General features: G+C 34.0%; 1 protein-coding gene across 1 annotated transcript in view; it reads left to right on the top strand.

The window, feature by feature from the left end:
* The window catches only part of LOC142975077 (uncharacterized), a 37343-nt gene that overhangs the window by 5615 nt on the left and 9841 nt on the right, over window positions 1-21887 (top strand). Inside the window, exons 2-3 of the mRNA XM_076117731.1 lie at window positions 18062-18370; window positions 21443-21678. Of these exons, the coding sequence (XP_075973846.1) occupies window positions 18062-18370; window positions 21443-21678 (545 nt within the window). The remainder of the gene's footprint in view (window positions 1-18061; window positions 18371-21442; window positions 21679-21887) is intronic.

Genomic DNA, 21887 nt, shown 5'->3' with positions numbered 1-21887 from the left:
TGGCAGTGCACCATCGATTTCTCCGTTTTAATCACTGTCGTATCAAACGATACCTTAACCCTTTGCGCATGCGCGTGTACTGATGACGTCACTTGCCTTGCATGAGTTCTCACGTTGTCACCGGCCTCGCTGCGTGCACCGGTGTGTACGTGCATTAAGAACAACACCACCGAAATTATCGTAATTGTAGACCGGGCTTCATGCATTATTAATAATGACAAGCATAAAAAAACAAGGAGAAAAAAGCTCTAGTTGTATAATGTTTCTTAAACGCAATATAAACCCACTGAGTTGATATTTTTTATAACTCATTTTTGTTCCTCTACTGGATAAGGGTCCTTAATTGAGAGAGGGAACAGGCCTTGAGATCGTCATACTGGCCAAGTGGGTTTGATATTAGTGTTTAAAAAAGATTTGTTTGGATATAATCGGGTGATAGTATTAACAGAAACGATGGGGCTTACGCGTAACTGACCGGTACAAAACCAGAGCATTATTTTATTAAAATCATTTAAGTATACAAGTATGTACTTAACCTACTTATTTATACTTAATACACGTTTTATCTAAAGGGTCTCCGAGATTAAAACTCGTGATACTACTTGTTATGTAAAGGAGTAATGGCTTCCAACGTTTTATAGCTTTTACGTAACTCAAGTTCAAGTTCTCAATGAATATATAATGGCGAAATCTTCCTTACAACTGACATTAATTTGAATTTGTTGCTGTTTTATTGATGTTATATTTATAAAAGACAGCGTGTTAAAATGTTAGATAGTTTATTATCGATTTGGAAATGAATGCAATTATGAAATGCAGGTTTATTTCTTGAGGATCTAGGTGCAGTTTTAAGAGGACGTTATTTTTATTACAGATCTGCTTTGGTTGTATTTATGTGTGCTTATCCCTGAATAAGATTGCTTGTATTAAACTAGTCATATTCGGAGAGAAAACAAAGATCATATTAGTGGGTGACGAAAAAATAAGTGTCACATTATCGCGGGTTCTAGTACTGTTAGTAGTAGTAACAACTTTTAATTTAATAAAGGAGTTTCCACTTTTTCCGTTTGTTTGAACGCGCTAATCTCGGGAACTACTGGTCCGATTTGAAAAATTCTTTCAATGTTAGATAGCCCATTTATCGAGGAAGGCTATAGGCTATATATCATCACGCTACGACCAATAGGAGCAGAGTACCAGTGAAAAATGTTACAAAAATGGGGAAAATTATGATTCTCTTATGTGACGCAAGCGAAGTTGCGCGGGTCAGCTAGTTAAATAATATTTTGTACATCTCAAAGACTTTTTTAAACCTTAATTCCTCTCCATTAACTTAATTACGTTTCTCCGTTCTTAATTATGATCCCCAAAACGGGAACGTATTGCAATTTCACTGATTATAAGCGTGTATACTTTTTGGATCAACTCAAAGGTTATGTTCCGAAGAAGGCGAAGCATTTCCTTTAAAATGTGACTGGTGTAAAGTTCAGGGGAATCCAGTTGGACTGACCGACTGAGCGATCTGTTTGTAATGTGAGTGAAGTTATTTTCTCTTACGTGAACTTAAGAATCTTCCATGTACGGAGATGATAAGTAGTTTAACCAAAATTGTTATTTACGAAAGCTTTGATAAATGTCCGAAAGTTTTTCTGATTGGTGTTTCTTTATAGAGTAAAGTAGATTTATATCTTGCCAAAGAGCAATTGAAAGTAAGAAACAATAAGGATTAGATTATATTGTGATGTGTATGTATACAAAGTTAGACCAACAACAAAACAGTCTCAAACTCAAATAAAAATCAAAATTTTCCAATTTACTCACTTCAAAAGCAAAATACAGTGCAGTTTTTGCACGAAATTAGTCAGACTAAAGTACTAAAAATGTCGATGTACTGAAATCTTTTTCAATTGTGACCTCAGGCACATGATCTTGAATTAACATCTTTATTATTCATGATTTAAGCACTTTATAATATTATTACTGCTTATAATTACATGTTACCGAGAAGTCAACTCACGTCGGAAATTCACTAAGGTCATGGACCATTAAGGCTATAAATCGATGAAATTATTCGACTAGACCTATTAATTCAGTTCAGTTGTTCAAAGTTATGTAATTTTATTACAGGATGTACTTGAAATGTATACATTGGTTAATTGATATTTTTTGCTCTTGACTTTTGAATTCTGAATAATTAAACTTCGCTGCACTACACTTTTGCCAACATTTTAAATACATCACTAAAAAGTAGAGTTTTAATTGTGCTTCCTATAATATGAATATGTAACATTGAATTCAGTCTTTGCGTAGTACTTCTTAAACGTTAATCATTGAGTTAATTTAGCAAGCCTCAAAAATGAAAATAGCAACATGTTTTTTACATGAGTGAATAAAATATGTATTCGAAAAAAAGTAGAGCACTAAGTGATCTCTTATTACGTACATAGGAGGTACATAATATCAATTCTTATTACCATAAGATACTTAGTACGATCCACACAAACTGTAATCTTTAATGTCTTCGCTTTTGTGTACGGAATACGTAACAAAAAGCCATAATAAGTAGTAAATACATAAGATATAATCATATCAGATAACTCCTTTCAACGCCTCGTACGCCTTTCGCTTGGATTACGATCAGTCTCGCTTTCATTAGACAATTATGATTTTGTAGAGTATTGTATAAGGAACTATTTTTTTTTGTCTTTTTATTATCTGTTTACTATAACATTCTTTGGCTTATTAACTTAGCTTCTATTTGGTATGTATAGGTTTTGATTGATTTTTCGCGAAGTCGCTATACAAATTAATCCCTAGTAGGTTCTAAGTGGTCCCTACAGAAAACACGAGTATTTTTGTCATTCATTTTTCCTAACCTATGCTGTCCAATTGTTGGGCAAAGGTCTACCCTAAAGCAATCCATTGGTGTCGATTCTCGGCCATTTCTGGCCAATCATCCAGATAGTTGTCCACATAGCCACGCCACCTTTTCTAATATAATAAATAGACATTTTGGATAACATCGAGTTCTCAAAGCTTTGTAAACTTTAGTTTTCTTACGGACTTTTAAAAGTGTTTATAATTATGATTGACATGAATTCACTCATGTCCATTGCTGCACATGCGGTGGGCGTTCCAGTTCGTTGGTCAACGTCACATTGGCGCCAACGCCTAGCTTTACTCGCCCACTGACTTAAACCACTTACTTATCCTGTTATTGACGAAATATTTATAAAGCATTGATAGTTTTCTTGCCATATCTCGAATGACAAAATCAACTAGCCTAGCCTTTTGTTCCGAACCATATTGGAGTCGGCTTCCAGTCGCACCGAAACTGAATACCAGTGTACCTATTACATGGAGCGACTGCCGCTACCGATAGCCTGCGGTAAGACTAGTTGTCAGACTTTTAAGCTTCTGACTACTGTTAACGACTGTCGAAGATATTTGAAAATGACATCCGGGACCCACAATTTAACGTGCCTTCCGAAACGGAGGAACTCGATATGTATAGGGTAGTCACCCATCCATAGGACAACCTCGGCAAGCGTAGCTTAACCTCAGAGATCAATCCGCGTTGCTGTAGTTAACTTAGCCACGAGCTCCTAAGCTATATCCCGAATAATACAATCCCAATAATGCAATACTCTAAATTTAAATAAATAGTTAGAGCACATGTGTGTTATCATGATTAGATCAACAACACAATACACAGTTATCACGCGAGCAAGCCTACGATCTCATTCGGTCATTCATTCGTGAATGTCAGAATGAATCATTGAGGTAGGCCGTATGTTCTTGACCTTGGTTTGACAGATCATGTCAAGGTCGTCAATTGTTATTGACTATTGTCAATTTTGACAGCTCTGTCAAGTTTTAAGTTTGGAATGCAAAAAGCGCGGGACATGTATTTAATCTCATTCCTTGCATGATTTGCAGATTTGATACATAGTTTTGCAACATACTTGTGTGACAAGATGCTTGCTATTGTTATTTTAATGTTACGTTATTGGAATAACAATGGCGGCTATTTCTTTGTTTGGGTTTACTGTTTGTTCTACTGACATCTTTAATTAGTATGGAAATGTGTAATAATGTGTGTCAATATTTGATGAATAATTTTCTTATAATAGCATAAATATAAATATGTATTATGATATTCTTTTTCTTCCACGGTACCTAATTCTTCATGAAACGTAGTTTTTCTTTACCATTTTTCTCATATCTTCGTTGAGTAGTCAAATATTTTTCTTTTAACTTGTGTAGATTGAGTAGAATATACTGATAGATGATATCATAATAGTATGGGCACCAGATGTAGTGTGTAGTGGAGTCATGAAACAACCTCGTACATACAAATGAACTCCACAACGTCATGACACCCATCATTCCTCCCTATAATGTTACTTAACAATATTTTATTAATAAGTTTATGTTAAAAATCAGTACAGTTATTATATTGTTATGGCATATAAAAGTTAAATTATATGCCATAACAACGCAAATATCTCCGTTTGCATTTATTTTTGTTTGCACCGTTGAAAACGACGCCTTATTACAAAGTCGAATCTAAATTAATATTTTTCAAGCACGAAGACACTCAAATACTACTTAGTTAATCATTCGTTGCGCTAAAATACACATGTCTTAACTGAGCCAACATTACAGAGCTAAGCTATTTTTAGTAAACATATTATGTTTCCTTAAACCCCAAAGAAATGTCCTTCTGGAGGATCAAATACCAAATTCTGCGGCCAATACTATCTTACTGTACCATTATTCGACATTTCGGATGACCTCTTACAAGCTACCACGTAATGTTAATGTTACTCAACAACTGTAATACTTAACCGATTCTAAAACCTTTACTTACTGGCACAATGTAAATGAGCTATTACATGGCTTTTGTTTTAAAAAGAAAGTTACATGTCCCCTCCTTTTACGTCCATTTACATAAGTGCGACTTTAACATTTAACTGAATTTTGTAATGTTTCCACAAAACATGCCTGTTTAATTTTAAAGAACAATGGTACAAATTGAATAAACATTTTTTTTGTATTTCTCTCAATCTATTTACTTACAAACACATATTTTAGTCTTAAAAATCTTCCGTTACTGAGTGAGTGATTTACTAATAGACGCGTTGTCTAGTCCAGCCGTTGATTGTAGAAAGTGGAAATTTGGTATGAAGATTCCTTAGGAAGTGTAGAGGAGCGCTAAGAGAGGGATTTTTTTTAAAGATCACTAAGATCAGCAAAAAAACGGTGTAAAAGCGGAAAATAAAAGTTCACGTGCGCGAAAGCGCTATGATAATAAAACTAAAGTTATGGTTTTCTAGTCGTTTAACAGGTAGTTTGATAATTTGTTTTACTAACAGACAAGTAATTAAGCAACTAGCACGATCACAAAGTCGTGATCAGAGCCTTCAAAAACATCAGTAGTCTCGTGAACACTCGTGATTGTTTCACTAACTTGTTGATGGAAGCTTCATTACATCACCTGTCATATTAGAAAATACTGTTATTAATTCATTAATTACAATAGCATATTAAGAAGCTCCTCCTTTTGAAGTCGGTTAAAAAATTATCTTTCCCGCGATCAAGAAGTTGGGTTGCCCTGTAGTGGGATAATCATGAGAATTTTTTTCAACATTCGGTAAATAGCATTTTCTTATTTCTATTTAGTACATTTTATTGTTATACTGTTAAGCAAAATTTATTGTTTTTCTTTATTGCAACTTGTAAGTTGTTTAAAATTCTTTATGACGTACATAAAAGCAATATTTTTTAAATAATTAATTGCTTGCACGGCTATCCAAGTAGCTCCAATCTTATTAATCATACCATAAACAAACTAATTACTTTACTATATGCAAATCATGTGCAGATAAACTAAATTTTAATGCAAGGATCAGTGAAAGGTTGCCTTATTAAACCGGTCACGATCGGCATCCATTAGTATCAACACTCTGACGACGACATTGAAACATTTGCTTATCTAGTTCATTTGTGGGCCGATTTTATTAGCCAACGACCTTTATCACCTGCTGTGGGGTTGCCATATATTTTATAGTACAGTAACTATAGTTTATTGCAAGCTTTAAGTGTGAATAGACCGCTTTATAATGCATGGATGAATAAAGAAACAAAACTCATTAAGGCTGAACGAATTTTATACCTTTGCCTCCCTAGGTTATTTTTTTTATTGCGCTCCCGCTAAAATATGACAGCCACTGAAAATTATTTTTTTAATATGATTTGTACGTTTTAAAAACAAATTGTAAGATTCCATTACATAATAAATAAAGAACGAGTAGGTACTTTGCGCAAAACTGTAAAGAACTTGTAAAACCAGTGAGTCTGAATTTTAATTAATTTATCTATTGTGTAAAAATGTTCAAAAGTTATTTTATTTCACAAAAGCACCGATGTTATTGCACCATTTAAGCTTGACAGTTATAGAGCGGGTAAAGTCCGATATAATCGTTTATTTTACTACTAGTGTTGTGTAACGCGACATAGTGATCTCGATATCGATTCGAAGGACGATATTTTTTTATTTAACTTTTATGGGGAATGATGTAATACATATGGAGCAAAAATATCGCAATATATGCCTTAGTTTTGATAGAAAACTTGTTGCTACCTAATATCTATTAGTATCAGGTTGCGAATTTGTTACGAAAATCAACTTTGGGCTATATTTCGACATTGCGTCTAGGTATTTTTAGGAAACGCATAATTTATGTGTCATTATAATTTAAGATGAGAACCTAGCTAAAGTTGGACTTTGAAATACATAAGCAGAGCTCTTTAAGTAGGTGTTAGGTTTATAAAGTAGGTAATGTATGTGTATGCAGTAAGTTTATTTCTCTTTTTTTTTAAGACAACTCCGGCATTAAGAATTGCTATCGCAGGGACTTTTACAAACATACAAACAATGGACACAAAGCACAACCAGACCCGAAACAATTATTTGTGGATCGCACAAATAATTGCTCCGTGTGGGAATCGAACCTACGACCTCCCGACGCAATGGTATTGGCGTGGTGACCTGAACCACTGCGCCACGGAGGCAGTCGAGTAATGTGTCAGTGGTATTTTAGATTGCTGTCGGTGTTATTTCTGTGATCAAACCATTCAACTATTTAGCCTAATACGTGTTCTACGTAACATATTTCAATCAATTCATATGACATGTAATATCTCAAGCTGAAAAGCCTCCATATATTACAACAATGCATATTCATACGTGCATAAATCACAGATAAAATAACAATATGTCGCCGAGTACAGTCGCCGACGTATACCTACCTTACTATTGGTTCACAACACAATCGATTTCTCTCAAAAACGTATGCACTGTGTACATAAGTTATTAACTTAAACGTTTACTGTGTTCTTAGAAGTAATTTGGATTCATTGCAAATGGTTTGTAACTTTTCAATTACTCTTGAATGTATTCGTATTCTTGAGCTTCCCTGAATATTCTTTACGAAAAATGTAGCCTACGTATTTCCTGACACCTCATACGCTGTTGGGCTGCCAATTTTCACCAATCTTTTGCTCGTTTAGCCGTCGAAACAAAGCTCATAACAAGAAAGATAGAGTTACTGTTGAATTCAGAATTATTTGAATAAAAACGTAATTTAAAAGTTGATTCAGTGATTTCTGTTAAACCATGTGCAATGTGCATGCTTTGGTGTGCGACTGTACTCACTTGCACAGTACTCTTATGCAGTACAATGCGTAATAACCGCGCCCTGTGCAAGTGCCCTTTTGATATGTAGAGCTGTTGTATAATATCCTAGAGGTTACTTTGATTTACTAGCTGTTTCACCTGTTGCTAACACGCTTACAAGATATAATACCTAATTAACTTAGTTATCCAAAACTGTATATCGTAGAAAATTACCTGTAAAAATTGAGTCGACTTTTTTCTTCTTATGTATGTGTTGTGTGAATATGTTTTGTAGTAATACTTAAAATAAAATTATAATAACCTATAGTCTAGACGGGAAACTGGGCATTTTTTTTTTAACTTTTGACGGACGGCACCTTTACAAATCACCTCTAAGTGTAAACAATGATTAAAAAAAAGGAAAATACGATCTTTTAACTCTATGTCCTCACCATCTGTCCACGTCAAATAATAATCATCAAACTTTTTACAGCCGTATGCATAAAACGGCCGTATTCAGCTATTATATTGTGTATTAACACGCCAGGTCTGTAAAACCTTTATTAAATAGTTACATTTTATACAAATTAATACTATGTAGGTAATTAAATGGTCCTTTGCAAGTGATAGGCAGTTTGTTACCAAGACCTGAGAGTAAATAACACCTGACACTATTATCACATCCGTTCATAAACACTGCTTATAATATACGTGATTGAACTGGATTCTGATAATTTTATGTATTATGGAATATTGTATAAGGATTTTATATTGAATACTCCAGTTTCATACATACACGCACGGTTAATAGTGCAATCTGGGTCGGAAATCAAGATTAACTTGTGGTTAGTATAAAGTATGCAACTTGTACTTTACTACTAAGAAGTAGGATTTGTTGTTGTTGAAAAGTTGATGTTAATATACCGTTTATAAGCTTAACAGTAGTTCATAAGTTTAGTTAGTATAGGCATTTAACCAATAGCAGTTACCCCATAGCCAGTTGTGCTCACAGACCGGTGAACATCTATCGGTTAAGCGTCGCTTGTCGCGGTCATTCTACAGATGGGTGACCGCGTAGTAGTATTTGAATTGGGCGTCTCCGTGCTTGGGAGGGCACGTAAAATGGCGCTACCAGTCGTTGCCTTTTAGGATAACGATCGTTAAACCACGCCAAAGGCCTTCGGGAGGCTTGAACAACTTTGACACTAGTTTGACTATTAACCATACAATAAATAAATAAGTAAGTTAAGTTAAAATGTATTAATAAGAACAACCATGTTAAATAGATCTTAAATCTCATAAGACTTCAATAAACAAGACATATGATAATGACAGAACCAGAATCGTACTAATGTCAGTATGCACATAATTTACCACTCAACACTATACACCGTAACTGTATCCAAATAAGGGCTATTTTACTTTAAATTTAAGGTGTCAAAGGCCCATATTACCCTTTCACAGTGATTATACGAAGCAATTAGTAGCAATGTCATTTGTGTTTGTGCATTAGTAAGTAATGTTAAGGTAATTGTGTGTGACAAATATGTTCTAGTGTTTATGATTATGATCGGTGATCAAGTTAAAGCTAAATAATAAAAGGTTAATAATGAGTGTTGAGATTTAATTCGTAATGGTTGTACGCATAGAGAATTGATTAGGACTCGTGCGGTTTGATTGACGAATGAAAGGCTTTATTTCTTCTTGCAACAAATATTTTCTAAAATATATAGGGTTTATGTTTAGGGACCAACATTGATTAAAAATATTTCTTTTTGTAGCAGAGTTTAAAACATTTTTTTGGGTAAAGTTAGGAAAAGAGCTTTAGGAAATACAGATTTACATTTAAAACTAGATGTTACGGCCTTATAACAAAAGTTTTCAGAACATTTGCGTTAAGACAAATTATGGAAGCTTTTGAAGGCATATATTACCACATCAGTCTTCAGTCTTACCTTTTATCTGTACTATTTAACTACATATTAAAATGTTAATTAAAAACCCTTCCCACGCAATTTAGTAGCTAAAACTAATTCCACGACCTAGTTTTCAACTGACAGATTAATATAAATTTGTTAATCGATCACACCTGCAAAGTGCTACACATTACTTAATATAAAACACTAGCTGACCCGCGCAATTTCGCTTGCGTCACGAGAGAATGGGTCGAAATTTTCCCCGTTTTTGTGACATTTTTTACTGGTACTCTGCTCCTATTGGTCGTAGCGTGATGATATATAGCCTATAGCCTTCCTCGATAAATGGGCTATCTAACACTGAAAGAATTTTCAAATTAGACCAGTAGTTCCTGAGATTAGCGCGTTCAAACAAACAAACAAACTCTTCAGCTTTATAATATTAGTATAGATTTACATTTAGATAAAACTAAATGTCAACTACCTACCGTTGATCAACCGTTGATCAATCATTGATCAATTCGTTGCAAGTTTAGGCTCGTTAATTGATTGATCAATAGTTCTAAAACTGGTCCAGATATATCATTCTATCATTTTGCACGGGTTGCGAAATTTTTGACGTGAATTTTAATTTTATGTGTTTTCTATTTGGCTCGTGGATAAGTAATAAGAGCCGTATGGATCGATCTCTGAGGTTAAGCTACGCTTGCCGAGTTCGTTCTGTGGATGGGTAACCATAATATATGTACATACCAATTAATCCGTGTTTTTGAACGCACGTTAGATTCTAGGTCCCGGCTGTCATTTTCGAAGATCTTTGATAGTCGTTACCAGAAGCCAGCAACTTGTTAGTCTGACAACCAGTCTTACCGACGGATATGTGCGCGTTCAAACAAACAAACAAACTCTTCAATTTTATAAAACTAGTATAGATTAGATTAAGTTTTTACTATGTAGTTATTAACTTTGTAAAACACGTCAGCATTCATAGAGAAGTAGATTACAACATCAGTAAAAACAAAAGCTAAATGACTCAATGTCACAGTACCTCTAATGAGTCTGGTGAATCAAAAGAGGATCATCCATAAAGGTTGACCGCAACTGATGGATGGCGTCCATCTTGTGACGTCATCATGTAACGCGGTAATTACAGCCTTTGTTTTAACACTGTTGGTGATTGTGTGCATTGTAACACGGGAACTTTGAATGCATACGATACGACATTCGTGCTTTAAAGTTGAGTAAGAAGATGGACGTTGTGCTAAAGTTGGATTGGATAGTAATATATTAAGTAAGAAGATATTACAATTAGTTGTATAGTATTAAAGTTGGAGAATAGCGTAGTTGTCAACTATTTCAATATTTGAAAGTTGGTGGGGTTACCTATAAAATCGGGGTTGAATACTCTGTGGATCGGATTGAAATGCGTGCTTGGCAGAAGGTACTTTCTGCAATTTTGCCTTTAACGAAACATATATAAAGAAAAGACAAAAGAGGTTCAGCGTGAAATAACTGTTTAGTTTTTACATATATCTTCTTGCAGGTGAAAGTAACACCTAATTTTCAAGACGGAACAAAGTTTTCTTTAGTGGTATTAAATACTACAACATGTATTATACCTATCTTAAAAGACTTCCCAATTTGAAAAAAACCGCACTCAGCAGTAAGTGCAGTAACAGAGCATCAAAAAGTAGAAGGAAAAAAGCGTACCTTAAAACAATGGATCCGTACATCCTAACCAACGTTATTCATACTCCTCTTAAACCAAGATAAACTCATTAATCGTATTGTGATGTCACCTGCATCCTTGTATTGAAACATATTAGAATACAAAACAACGGAAATACCGCGCACCGTGTACAAGGCTGCTTTTGTTAGACGCGGTGATGACAGGCTACTCTATTAACACGCAATGGAACATGGAAGAGGCGTTACTATGATGAAGGACCACCTTGAGATGTTTGCAGGTCGTTCACACGGTATTAATAGAATACCATAGTTATTGATGGGGTATTGTTAATATGTATATCAAAGTTTGTTTCTAGCTCTAGCTCAAGTTCCCAATTTTCGTCTTTGATTGCTTACCGTAGAATTAAATAAAATGACCTGTTTTTAATTACAGTGGGTATCTATCCAGTTGAGTCATACGAAAATTAATCCTTTCCGACAATGTTTAAGAAATGTCTACAAAATCAATTAAATATTGGTCCATAATATGATAAATAATTTACTTTGAACTGAGATAAAACGCAGAGGAAGTGGACAATTCCACAACAGCCGGACGGAAAAGTCTACAATTTGTCTAGAGATTCTATGAATAATTAGGCAAAATAATTGTGTAATATCCTGCCGAAATATCCGGCTATCTGACTCATTTATAATACCTTTAAATAGAACCTATTGCTTGTAACCTAGTCTGATTGTTACACTTTTTATTTTCTATCGTACTTGTACTACAACTTTTATTACGGAAGATTTACACATCGTATCGTATAAGTTAAGATCTATAAATTTAGAGATCCGTCAAAAATTCTATGAATTCTGAAATTACTTAAATTCAAATAAACCGATGGCCCACTAAATAGTTACATTTAACGCAATAATCGAACCTGGGACCCGGAGATCTGCGGTCGCATACACTTGTCCCCTATGCTGAACTGCGATATCAAAGAGTAAATAAAAAACTGCGCAAAATAAAGAAAAATGATACTAACCATGAAATGTAGGTTAGGCAATCTGCACATAAAGATAACATAACAAGTTATGACTTTATAGTACTAGTTGTATAAAAGTACCGATGTTGGCAAGTGGTTTTGTAAAGCAGACATGAACAGAAAATATTTTTATGGAATTCTTTTACGTTATCAGAATATTAAATAAGATCTTGTGAATTGAGGTCAGGTGAATTTAATAGATGGTATAGAGGTAGAGTGTAGTTGTAGAGTATATTTTAGGTGGATAAATGTCTAAAAATACTTTTTTAGATCAAGGTTGGATTTGTTTTGAATAAATTAGGTTTCTAAATACTCTCCCAGGCACTTTTGTACGAAATATCACTTGCTCTATTGATAAAATTCGTGACATGGGTTCACACAAATTTAATGGATGTATGGATGTGAATGAGGTTAGGGAGGGTTTATAAGGATCGTACCAAGAAAGCCAAACCATAGAAAGCCATTTGGTCTCTGCCTACCCCCATGGAAAAAGACGTGATATTATGTATGTACGCTTTATTCAACTATAGACTCAAATCATCTTAAATAAAATCGTGGGAATTACACATGAGTCTATCTTGCGGCGTTTTCCTTATGAGTTTAATACAACACATTTCATACCAAAACGCTAGTGTACAATATAAATGCAGGCAATAGCTGGTCCACTCCTAATATGTATAGGAATGGAGGCCGTGTATCATTCGGTACATTAAACAGCTACAGTAAGACAACTAACTAGAGATCCTTAGCAAGCACGATTTACTCAGATTATATTTAAGAATTGTTCGTTTTTACAAAATTAAGTACTTAATTCTTAAAGTAGCTGTGTCAAACTGACCAAGCGTGAGTGAGTGAGCGGGCAAGCCGTGAGTTTCTTGCCGATTTTTCTCACGAGCAACAGTTTTTCCGAAACGGTGGTAGATAAAAAATTACGATTTTGAATACTTGTGTACCTACCTAAGTTTATGAAATAAAGCATATTTGACTTTGACCACCGTCAGCTGCGTAAGTCTGCGGATCACCGATGTTGTACATTCTGAATTTTGTATAGTTTCCCCAGCCGTGAACCTTACATACACAAGACTCTTTACTAGGTTGTTGGACTACCAGTAGCCAGGTAGCCGCTGTTTGTTTTAGTTAGCTAGTCACTTACTCAACCAGTTGACTAATTCTATCGTAAATCTTGCTACTTGCAATATTGGCTAGGTTTAGGTATTTGAAAGTAGAAATTATTAGGCACGTTAGTTTCGGCTGCATCTTGCGTTGTCTTAGATTAATGTTCAAGATGATTCTATGGATATCTTATAACACAATTGGTCTTTGTTCTTATAACACAATTTTAGAAATTACTATTCAAAACAAACAGAAAGCATTTGTTTTGCTTTAGCAAGATATGCTTTCAGAAATGTGTGAAATTGATTTCTAAGTACATTTAGCGGTAGTTTAGCATTCATTAGCGTTTGTTTAATATATAACTTTAAACACTATTGAATAGATAAACTACCGCTACATGTACTCAAAAACCAGGGATGAAATACCTTCAAATACTATGCATCAGTAAAAATGTATTTAAAACAGAACACCATTCTTGTCTACATATAAAACCTGTACATTGCAACGTCTCAGTCCATTTCTCACGTTCGATCAACAAAAGCTTGTCTTAAATCTAGATAACATATGTACAGTACGGAATGCGCGATAGACACGCTCCCATACCTTCGTCCTTGCTCACTATCCATCATCTAAATTAACTACTTATTAACTAGTGGACCCAATATTAATTACACACACCTGTTAATTGTACTGTTTTGTAAATAGTCTACCATTTTATTGTGTGTTATAAAAATCTAAAGATGTACAGAACGATTATGAAATAAATAAGATTGATTGCTCCATAAATACTTTTTTTATTAATGTAATGTTAATCGACTAAATTAGCAGCCGCTGTTAATATACCATTTACGGAAAAAACTGATCTTCAGTTAAATTCTGACACATTTTGTATGGCAGATCTTTCAACATTCAACTTAAGAAAAGCAAATCAGAATCAGAAGAAGTCACTTTCTTCTGGTTGTAAAGGGTCATTAGCAATAATAATAAAAAAATAGGTTGGTAAAATTCTGTAATAAGTTATCTTACTAAACTAAAAGATAGCTAGTTATCACAGAATCTTAGTACTCTAATAACTACTTTGTTTAATACTCTTATTGCAATCATGCAAATGTGTCAATGTGGGCGAAATCATAGACCTTAAATAACTAGTTTAATACATGCTTATGACATAGTCTTAGATTGAAATTACACGCATGATTGCCGATTTGCACGCACAAAATGATTTATGAGAGTACCTACTATGATACAACTTTGTTAGTTCGATTGTCGGCTTTGAACGTAAATCAATCATTTATAACTATGACGCGAGTTGTCATTATATCGTGTTATTTAATTGACTGTTTTTCTTGTTGTCCTTTGAAGTGAGGAGGTTGGAATGTGATTTTAGTCTACTTTTAAGGCAGTTTTAGTCTTTATGTAGAGCGTTTTGTTAGTGATAATAATATGTTATTATTCGGTAAGATATTTATTGGAGAGTAGAACCTATAACTATTTATATAGGATGCAGGAGTTTCGATACAAACCGGGAGCATGCAGGTGTATTAAAATTTAGTCATTACTTAAACAGCTACGCATAATTATACCGAATCGACTCACGCGTGTTTTTTTGCCATTTGTTAAAAGGGGCATAGGGTTTGCGAACATAGTCTTTTTTTGCCTCATATTGCAACCATTAACTTCCAATATTTAGTTTGTAGTGACTCATTGTAGACATTTATTTACACGATTAAAATCACAGTGCAGGCAGTTTCATTGATACATTTTGACCTAAATTCAAGGCGTATGAAACCTAATAAGTTGTTTATATTTTTTGCACTAGATTATATCAAAACAAGTCTATCAATCAATGGTCATAAAGCGCACTTAAAATCTTGATCACAATAACACACAAAAAATATTTCGTAACCAAATAAATAGGCTCTATTAAATTTGAGACTACACCTTTGAAACTCGTTACTTATGACTTGACAGATTAAAATCAAGTTTGGATTATTAAATATATATGTATGTTTTACAACATGAAATATTTGGGTTAGTAGTTTATGTCAGTAGTTAAATATTATTATGTACGAAGATGCTTCTGAAGTTACTCTATACGAGTATATTCTTTCTTATTTATCATCTTGAATAATCTTGATGCATATTATAGGACCTACATATATACATACATACAATACCTGCCATATCTGGTATAGTAAGACTGCTCTAAGACTTCGTTAATCGATTTTTGAAAGCATCAATAGGCTATCAATATGGTTTTAAGATGGTTACTCTTATGGTAACCTGCGAACTATGTCATGCCACATAATCGGGCTCTCCCGCTCGCACTTACACACTGTCCTATTCCTGTCATTCTTTAAATTATGTCATAGTTTGCACGTTTGTAATGGCCCAACTATAGTAGGTATCTTTTGTACAACATTAGCCGTGTTTTTATATACCCTATTAATTCCTAGCTAATTATTTCAATATCAATCTCATAATTGCAACTGCAAGTATTGAACAAACTGCTCCACTCTATAATAAACTAATATCAGATAATATACAATAGTAACACGTATGATCGTTTATAGTTAAGATAAGGACACGCCACTTGCTACTGATAGCCACTCCTGTATTACGACATTACACTCAATATATCGAACCTTTTTGTACTATGACTCATATGTTAGTAAATAACGGCCATTTGAAACTAGATTGTGAGGTTAATTATAGTAATGTACTGTAACGGGAATATTTTCTTTAAATGAATAGTAAGAGAAGGGATAAAGTCTGTTGTGATGAAGCAATCATCTTATTTTGGTAGAGACCCTTATGTGCAGAATCGCGAAGAAAATACTTGGGATCTTAGAACTTAGGGCTGCTCCCAGAGTCCTTTTCAGGTGTTAATTAGGACCAATTGCTCTACATAAACTACACATACCACTTACTTACCCATTTCTATGAAAAGAGAACTAAAAAGAAAATCATACAATCGCATTTATTTCTTTCCATTTTCATACAAACTGTGTTGCTATGTGCCAAGCATTTTTAAAACAATTCATCCTAGAGTTCTGTTCATCCAATACAGATAAAATCAGCGGCGTGATCATAGACTAGAAGCTAGTTGTCAAATAGAGCTACCGGCACGCGCAGATGTTACATCGTTTAGATAAAATACAGACTAGACGTGGTCTGACCTTGTGACAGTCTTATGACCCATAGAACATGTCGCTTTATAGGCCTAAAGTCTATCTGTCTGTTACGTTTCGCGTCAAAACTGTTGAATCGGTTTGGATGAGATCTAGAATGAAGATAGACTCTAATCTCTACCGCTAGCCACATGGAATTATTTTTGCCAAAAGTCTGCCTCTTCAAGGATCTAATAAAAGGAAGAGGGAAGGAGAGGAGCAGGCGGTGAAATTTTAATCGAAATGAGTCGAAACGGAGCGAAGTATTTCAAACTAGTTGATTTGAAATGCTTCTCATAATTTGGGACACTTGTCTAACTAGTTTGAAACAAATGAGTAGGCAGGTTGTATTACTAATTGTAGAGAATATCGAAAAAAAGTGTGATTACGTATGTCAAATAAATCATATCGTTTATGGCAATCTTAACCGATTTGCTGATCGTAAAATGATTATTTTAATTGGAACCATGTTACTTATACAACAAAAGGACACTGCTGTAATTTAAAAAGTTTAATATAATTACGTAATCATTTATTTTTAAAAATTGATATCTGGTGTAAAGTTAAATTTTTACAATAATATCCCTGAGTCATTTAATCTCAATGTACAAATAAGAAAGAAAACAATAAATTGTAAACTGATTTGTATCTGAAAAGATATAAATACATAATTGAAAGTTACTTTTTAAAATCAAGGATTATGTCAACCAAGTGCCATATAATATTAAAAATAAATCAGCCCAGTACAAGAAACTTGAACCAATCAACACTACTTCAAAGTTTTTTAAGGACTAAAAAAATGATTACATTTTCCTGTTTAAAGTAGATTTCGCAACAGTTTAGCTGCCTTTATTAGTGGTTTCCTCCACATAAATCAATATGTACGCATTAGTTTAACCGCACACGCTAACTAAAATCTCGTAAATCTATTAATACTTAGGTACAAAATATAAGGTTAATTTGTAGGCTGTTATCAGGATATAAGTCTAAATGGGAACGAAACTAACTCAGTGTACTACCAAATGGTATTTAACAACAGGATATCATGAGTTTTATGTGGCTTTGACACGACATATACGGCCTTTTAACATTACATTAGGTTTTTAAATTCAACATTTTTTAAGTTTCATGGTTGACGTTCTAAGTTTAAAAATTGGAGAGATATTAAAAGAAAAACTAAATGCATTTGTCATTTGTTTTAAGTAGTTCATGTTCTTTTACGGGATTGATTTTGTGATATTTAAAAAAATAGTTTTGTTAAAGAGAATCTAAACATAAACAACTTTTATTAGTAAGACAGAAAGTCCTTTTATTACTGCACAGTGTTTTGTCGTTTTCAGTCAAATTCCAATATTGATTGAAAATGACAAAACTCTGTATAGGTAATAATCCGAATCAACACGACATAAATAAAATAGATTTGCAATATTATCACAAATTAAACTAACCCATATTTTTTTTCCACAGGACATGCGCACCCTTCTAAAATCGAAACACGTGCAAGGTCTGGAAATCTACGATGCACATAAATCTCTCAACAAGACGAAGGTATCCGCGACGGTCGAGGCTGCTCGATCTGCCATCACCTCGTCTGGCGGAGGCCCTCTGTTCCTGGCCTTACCTTCCCACCCTGAACTCCTGGCCAAGTACTACGACCTCAGGACCTTGGTGAAGAAAGTGGACCTCATGATGGTGCAGACACATAATCTTGGTGTGGTGAAGAAGATGACTTATCACCCCAGCAGATTGAGCGGCATGTGGGATATGATGAATACTGTAAGTACCGTAATATATTTTTGTAGCGCGAGTCTGTATTATCGGTATTGTCGAATATCGAAAGTTTAACATTTATTAATGTACTGCCAAAAACTGCTTATTTGCGACCATTCATCAAGGTTGTTATCAATTATATAGGTAGTTACTAAGTTTAAGCGTGGGCTTAAATTTTAACGCAACGAGAATTATAGAGCAGTTATTTATGGATGTCAATTAATAGATTTAGCAGGACATGATCATTTTAAATAACGTTTCAATTCGATTTCATTCCTTGTCTCTCCTCCCTTCTAACTGAGTACCAATTACCGTAGTCAATGATTTGATAAATAAATACTTACGTACTCCAATATTTATTAACTTGAGACTTCATTTTCAATTTGTAAACTTGGTACTCCCACAACAAGTTTCAATAAATCAGCAGCGTATTTGTACATTAAATGATGATTATCTAAAATTACGGTAAAATATATGCATATTCGGTTTGTAAACAAGAAGGTTTCACTTAATCGCTTTACTTCGATCATTTCCCATTAAAATGAGGCCGAAAACGTTTACTCAATATCCGTATAAATGTACCTATTTATTACATAACGTCGTATTTCCCCGTAGGGCTAAATAAAGGTAAGGCTTAATAGAATCGATGACAGCTTTTCTGATCGTTTCTCTATTTCTTAATCGATTATTATTAACTTTAGATTGGAAAACATGATCCTATTTTGTAATCTACGTGAAAAGTCTCTTGCTACTTCTCAATAATACCTATATACTTCAATGAAATAAAAAAAAATCTTCTCAATATGTATAGAGTAGCTCATCAGATAGAATATGACAGATTTGCATACATTTGCAGTCAATTTATCTACTGAAGTATCCGTTACTAACACATAAGTCGTAAAAAAGGCCATCTTAATATATTTGAATGATAAGCCTTAAATTGCGTAAACGCACTTGTCACTTAAATAAAAGAAAAGAATGTGTTACGTATAACTTGGTAATAGCTTTTTTGTTTCATAAAAAAGAAAAAACTATTGTTTAACCAATTCTCTAACAAGCACAAACAATGTACCTACAGTTAAACAAAATAAACAAAACTAAGCATTAACACGTGAGCAAGTCATAGGAAAGTAATGTGATACTGGTAACTGATACAGAGCGCGTGAACGTCTTATATAAAATAGTTGAAGAACTACTACTTACTTATTGTTGGGTAATACAGATTGGGGTAACGGATTAACACTGATTAATTGCTGTAGATTGTATCTAAAGACATCTGGCGAAAGTAAAGGGGCGATAAGTTAGCTCTATCGACTATGGACTAGCGAATAACTATTGAGAAGTATGCAGAATCGATCAGCGCCCTTAGCGGATTTCGCGTGAACAATTAAACCTATAAAAACGCTTTTAGAAGGTTTAAGTTTCGATCGAAGAATTAGAAATCTATTTTTTTTAATTAAATATAAACATTTAAAGGATTTGTATTAGGAAGCAGATTTCATCTTTCTTGTTTGTACAATAAAGAACCATAAAATAAAAAATACATCAACTAAAAACGCAAATATGTAAGTAAGCAGTGCAGACTTCAACTGCAATTAGCTTTAAATGATAAATGAATAGAACTAACTCTAAAGATAATTATATTTTGGCGTTTAAAATCTTAAACCAGTTCCCAAGTAATTACCCACACGTCTAGTAAAGTTATTTCAATAATTAGGAATCAATCATTGGTATAAAACAACATTTATAATCCGTCATCCGTATTTCGGTCACGCATTCATTGCGTCTCAGTTGAAGGCAAACTGCAACGAGAGAAAAATCAATTATACAATCGAAACATACCGTTCACATGTACCGTATTACCATTGAATTAAGGTTTAAATTCCAGTGGTCAGATCGAGTATTTACGTTGGTAATAATGTATACAATTTAGGGTATGTAGGCCAGTTATTGGCAGGTGCATCACAATTGGCCTAACTTTGAAGGTTAATCGTGAATGGATGACACTTAATTAGTGTTTTTTTTTAAGATTTATTGCAAGTGATCTTGGCTGATAAATGGTGTTCGCAAATAGTGTAAAGGCCATCTAGCGGTTACTTGTTACTAGTTTGGTTTAAATGTAAATTAAGTTGACTAATTACTGTTTGCTATTTTATAATGTAACGATGGTTTAGGTAATTACATTTGTTTAGGTAATAAACAGATTTCAATAAACTAATATCCCAAAAAGTGCCTAAGTAGTCAAAATTGGTCGACATAGCCGGAAAAGCCTAAGACAATATTTAGGAAAAATATATTGTGTCTGGTCTAAACTAGGTTTGTATTCACTTACAATTTTGAAATAATTCAATTTCCAAAACACTCGAACACAAATTGGTTTAGTGGAAAGTGAACGGAACGTAGATGCACTGCAAAGGACTCGGTCGGCCCATTTACCAATCGAGCGATCGATGCGCACCAGCCCTCGACGTCGCGTCCTGCACTTTTATGCAAGGGGACTTAAAAATCTGCAGTCTACATTCTGTAAAATAATACTATAGTTACCTAATGCTAGAAAAATAAGACCCAATTTCTGATATTTAGTGTTCCTGATGTACCTAGATTCAATTTAATTTCATAGGTGCATTAAAGGACGAGTGTTCCCGTAAACTAGCTATAAACGTCAGGTGGCACTGACATTTCAATGCAATCGATAATTAAAATTGGTCTCCTGCTTCCATTTTATGCAGACGTAGATCATAAAAATTATATTCTCATCTCTACAAATGACGTAATTGAAATGGTAACGAAATAAACGTTGATACTGTTGGATTTGTTGTTAGTGTTTAAAGACCTTGCTGACGATTACTAGAGTACCTACCTGCATTGCAATGTGCCCCAAAAATGGCTGACTTCAAAAGAAATGCAATACGAATATTTGTCTGATTTATGATTAAATCTCAGTTCGAATACATATAAAAAGTTTAATTGAGTTAAAAAAAATAGTTCAAGGATAAGTTACTGAAACCTTTAAACATTAACTCAGTGACGCCCAATGAAACTTATATAACACATGCTAATTAACATAAATTATTTCAGGACTCAGTAGTAGACCTAGTTGTGGGTCTCGGCGTGCCTTCCTCGAAGGTAGTCATCAGTCTTCCTGCCACGGCTCACCAGTTCACTTTAGCTAACGAGACGCTCAGTACTCCCGGCAGTCCGACATTAGACGATGACCCCAAGGAGATCGATCAAGCGGAACTGTGCTTGTACCTCAAGGATGGACGATGGACTCTGGAGAGAGATCAAGATTTGTCCGCGCCTTACGCTTTTAAGTAAGTGTTGCGGTTTTGTTACTTGCGGAATGAATTTTGGTAGGCGTTTCTGTGTTTTAATATGATAGGCGTGTCTTGGAGATTACATTTAATAGTAAATGAAAGTTTTTATCGTGTTATTATTCGTTGAAAATAAGTTTTTATTTCGACTTATAAATTTTCGACGCCCGTCTTTAGTTTAAAAAACACAGATATGTGTTTTTTTAATA

Source organism: Anticarsia gemmatalis, chromosome 8 (assembly GCF_050436995.1).
Source record: "Anticarsia gemmatalis isolate Benzon Research Colony breed Stoneville strain chromosome 8, ilAntGemm2 primary, whole genome shotgun sequence".
NCBI lineage: Eukaryota > Metazoa > Arthropoda > Insecta > Lepidoptera > Erebidae > Anticarsia > Anticarsia gemmatalis.
Note: the sequence above shows the minus strand (reverse complement) of the source record. Positions and strands in the feature narration are given on the sequence as shown.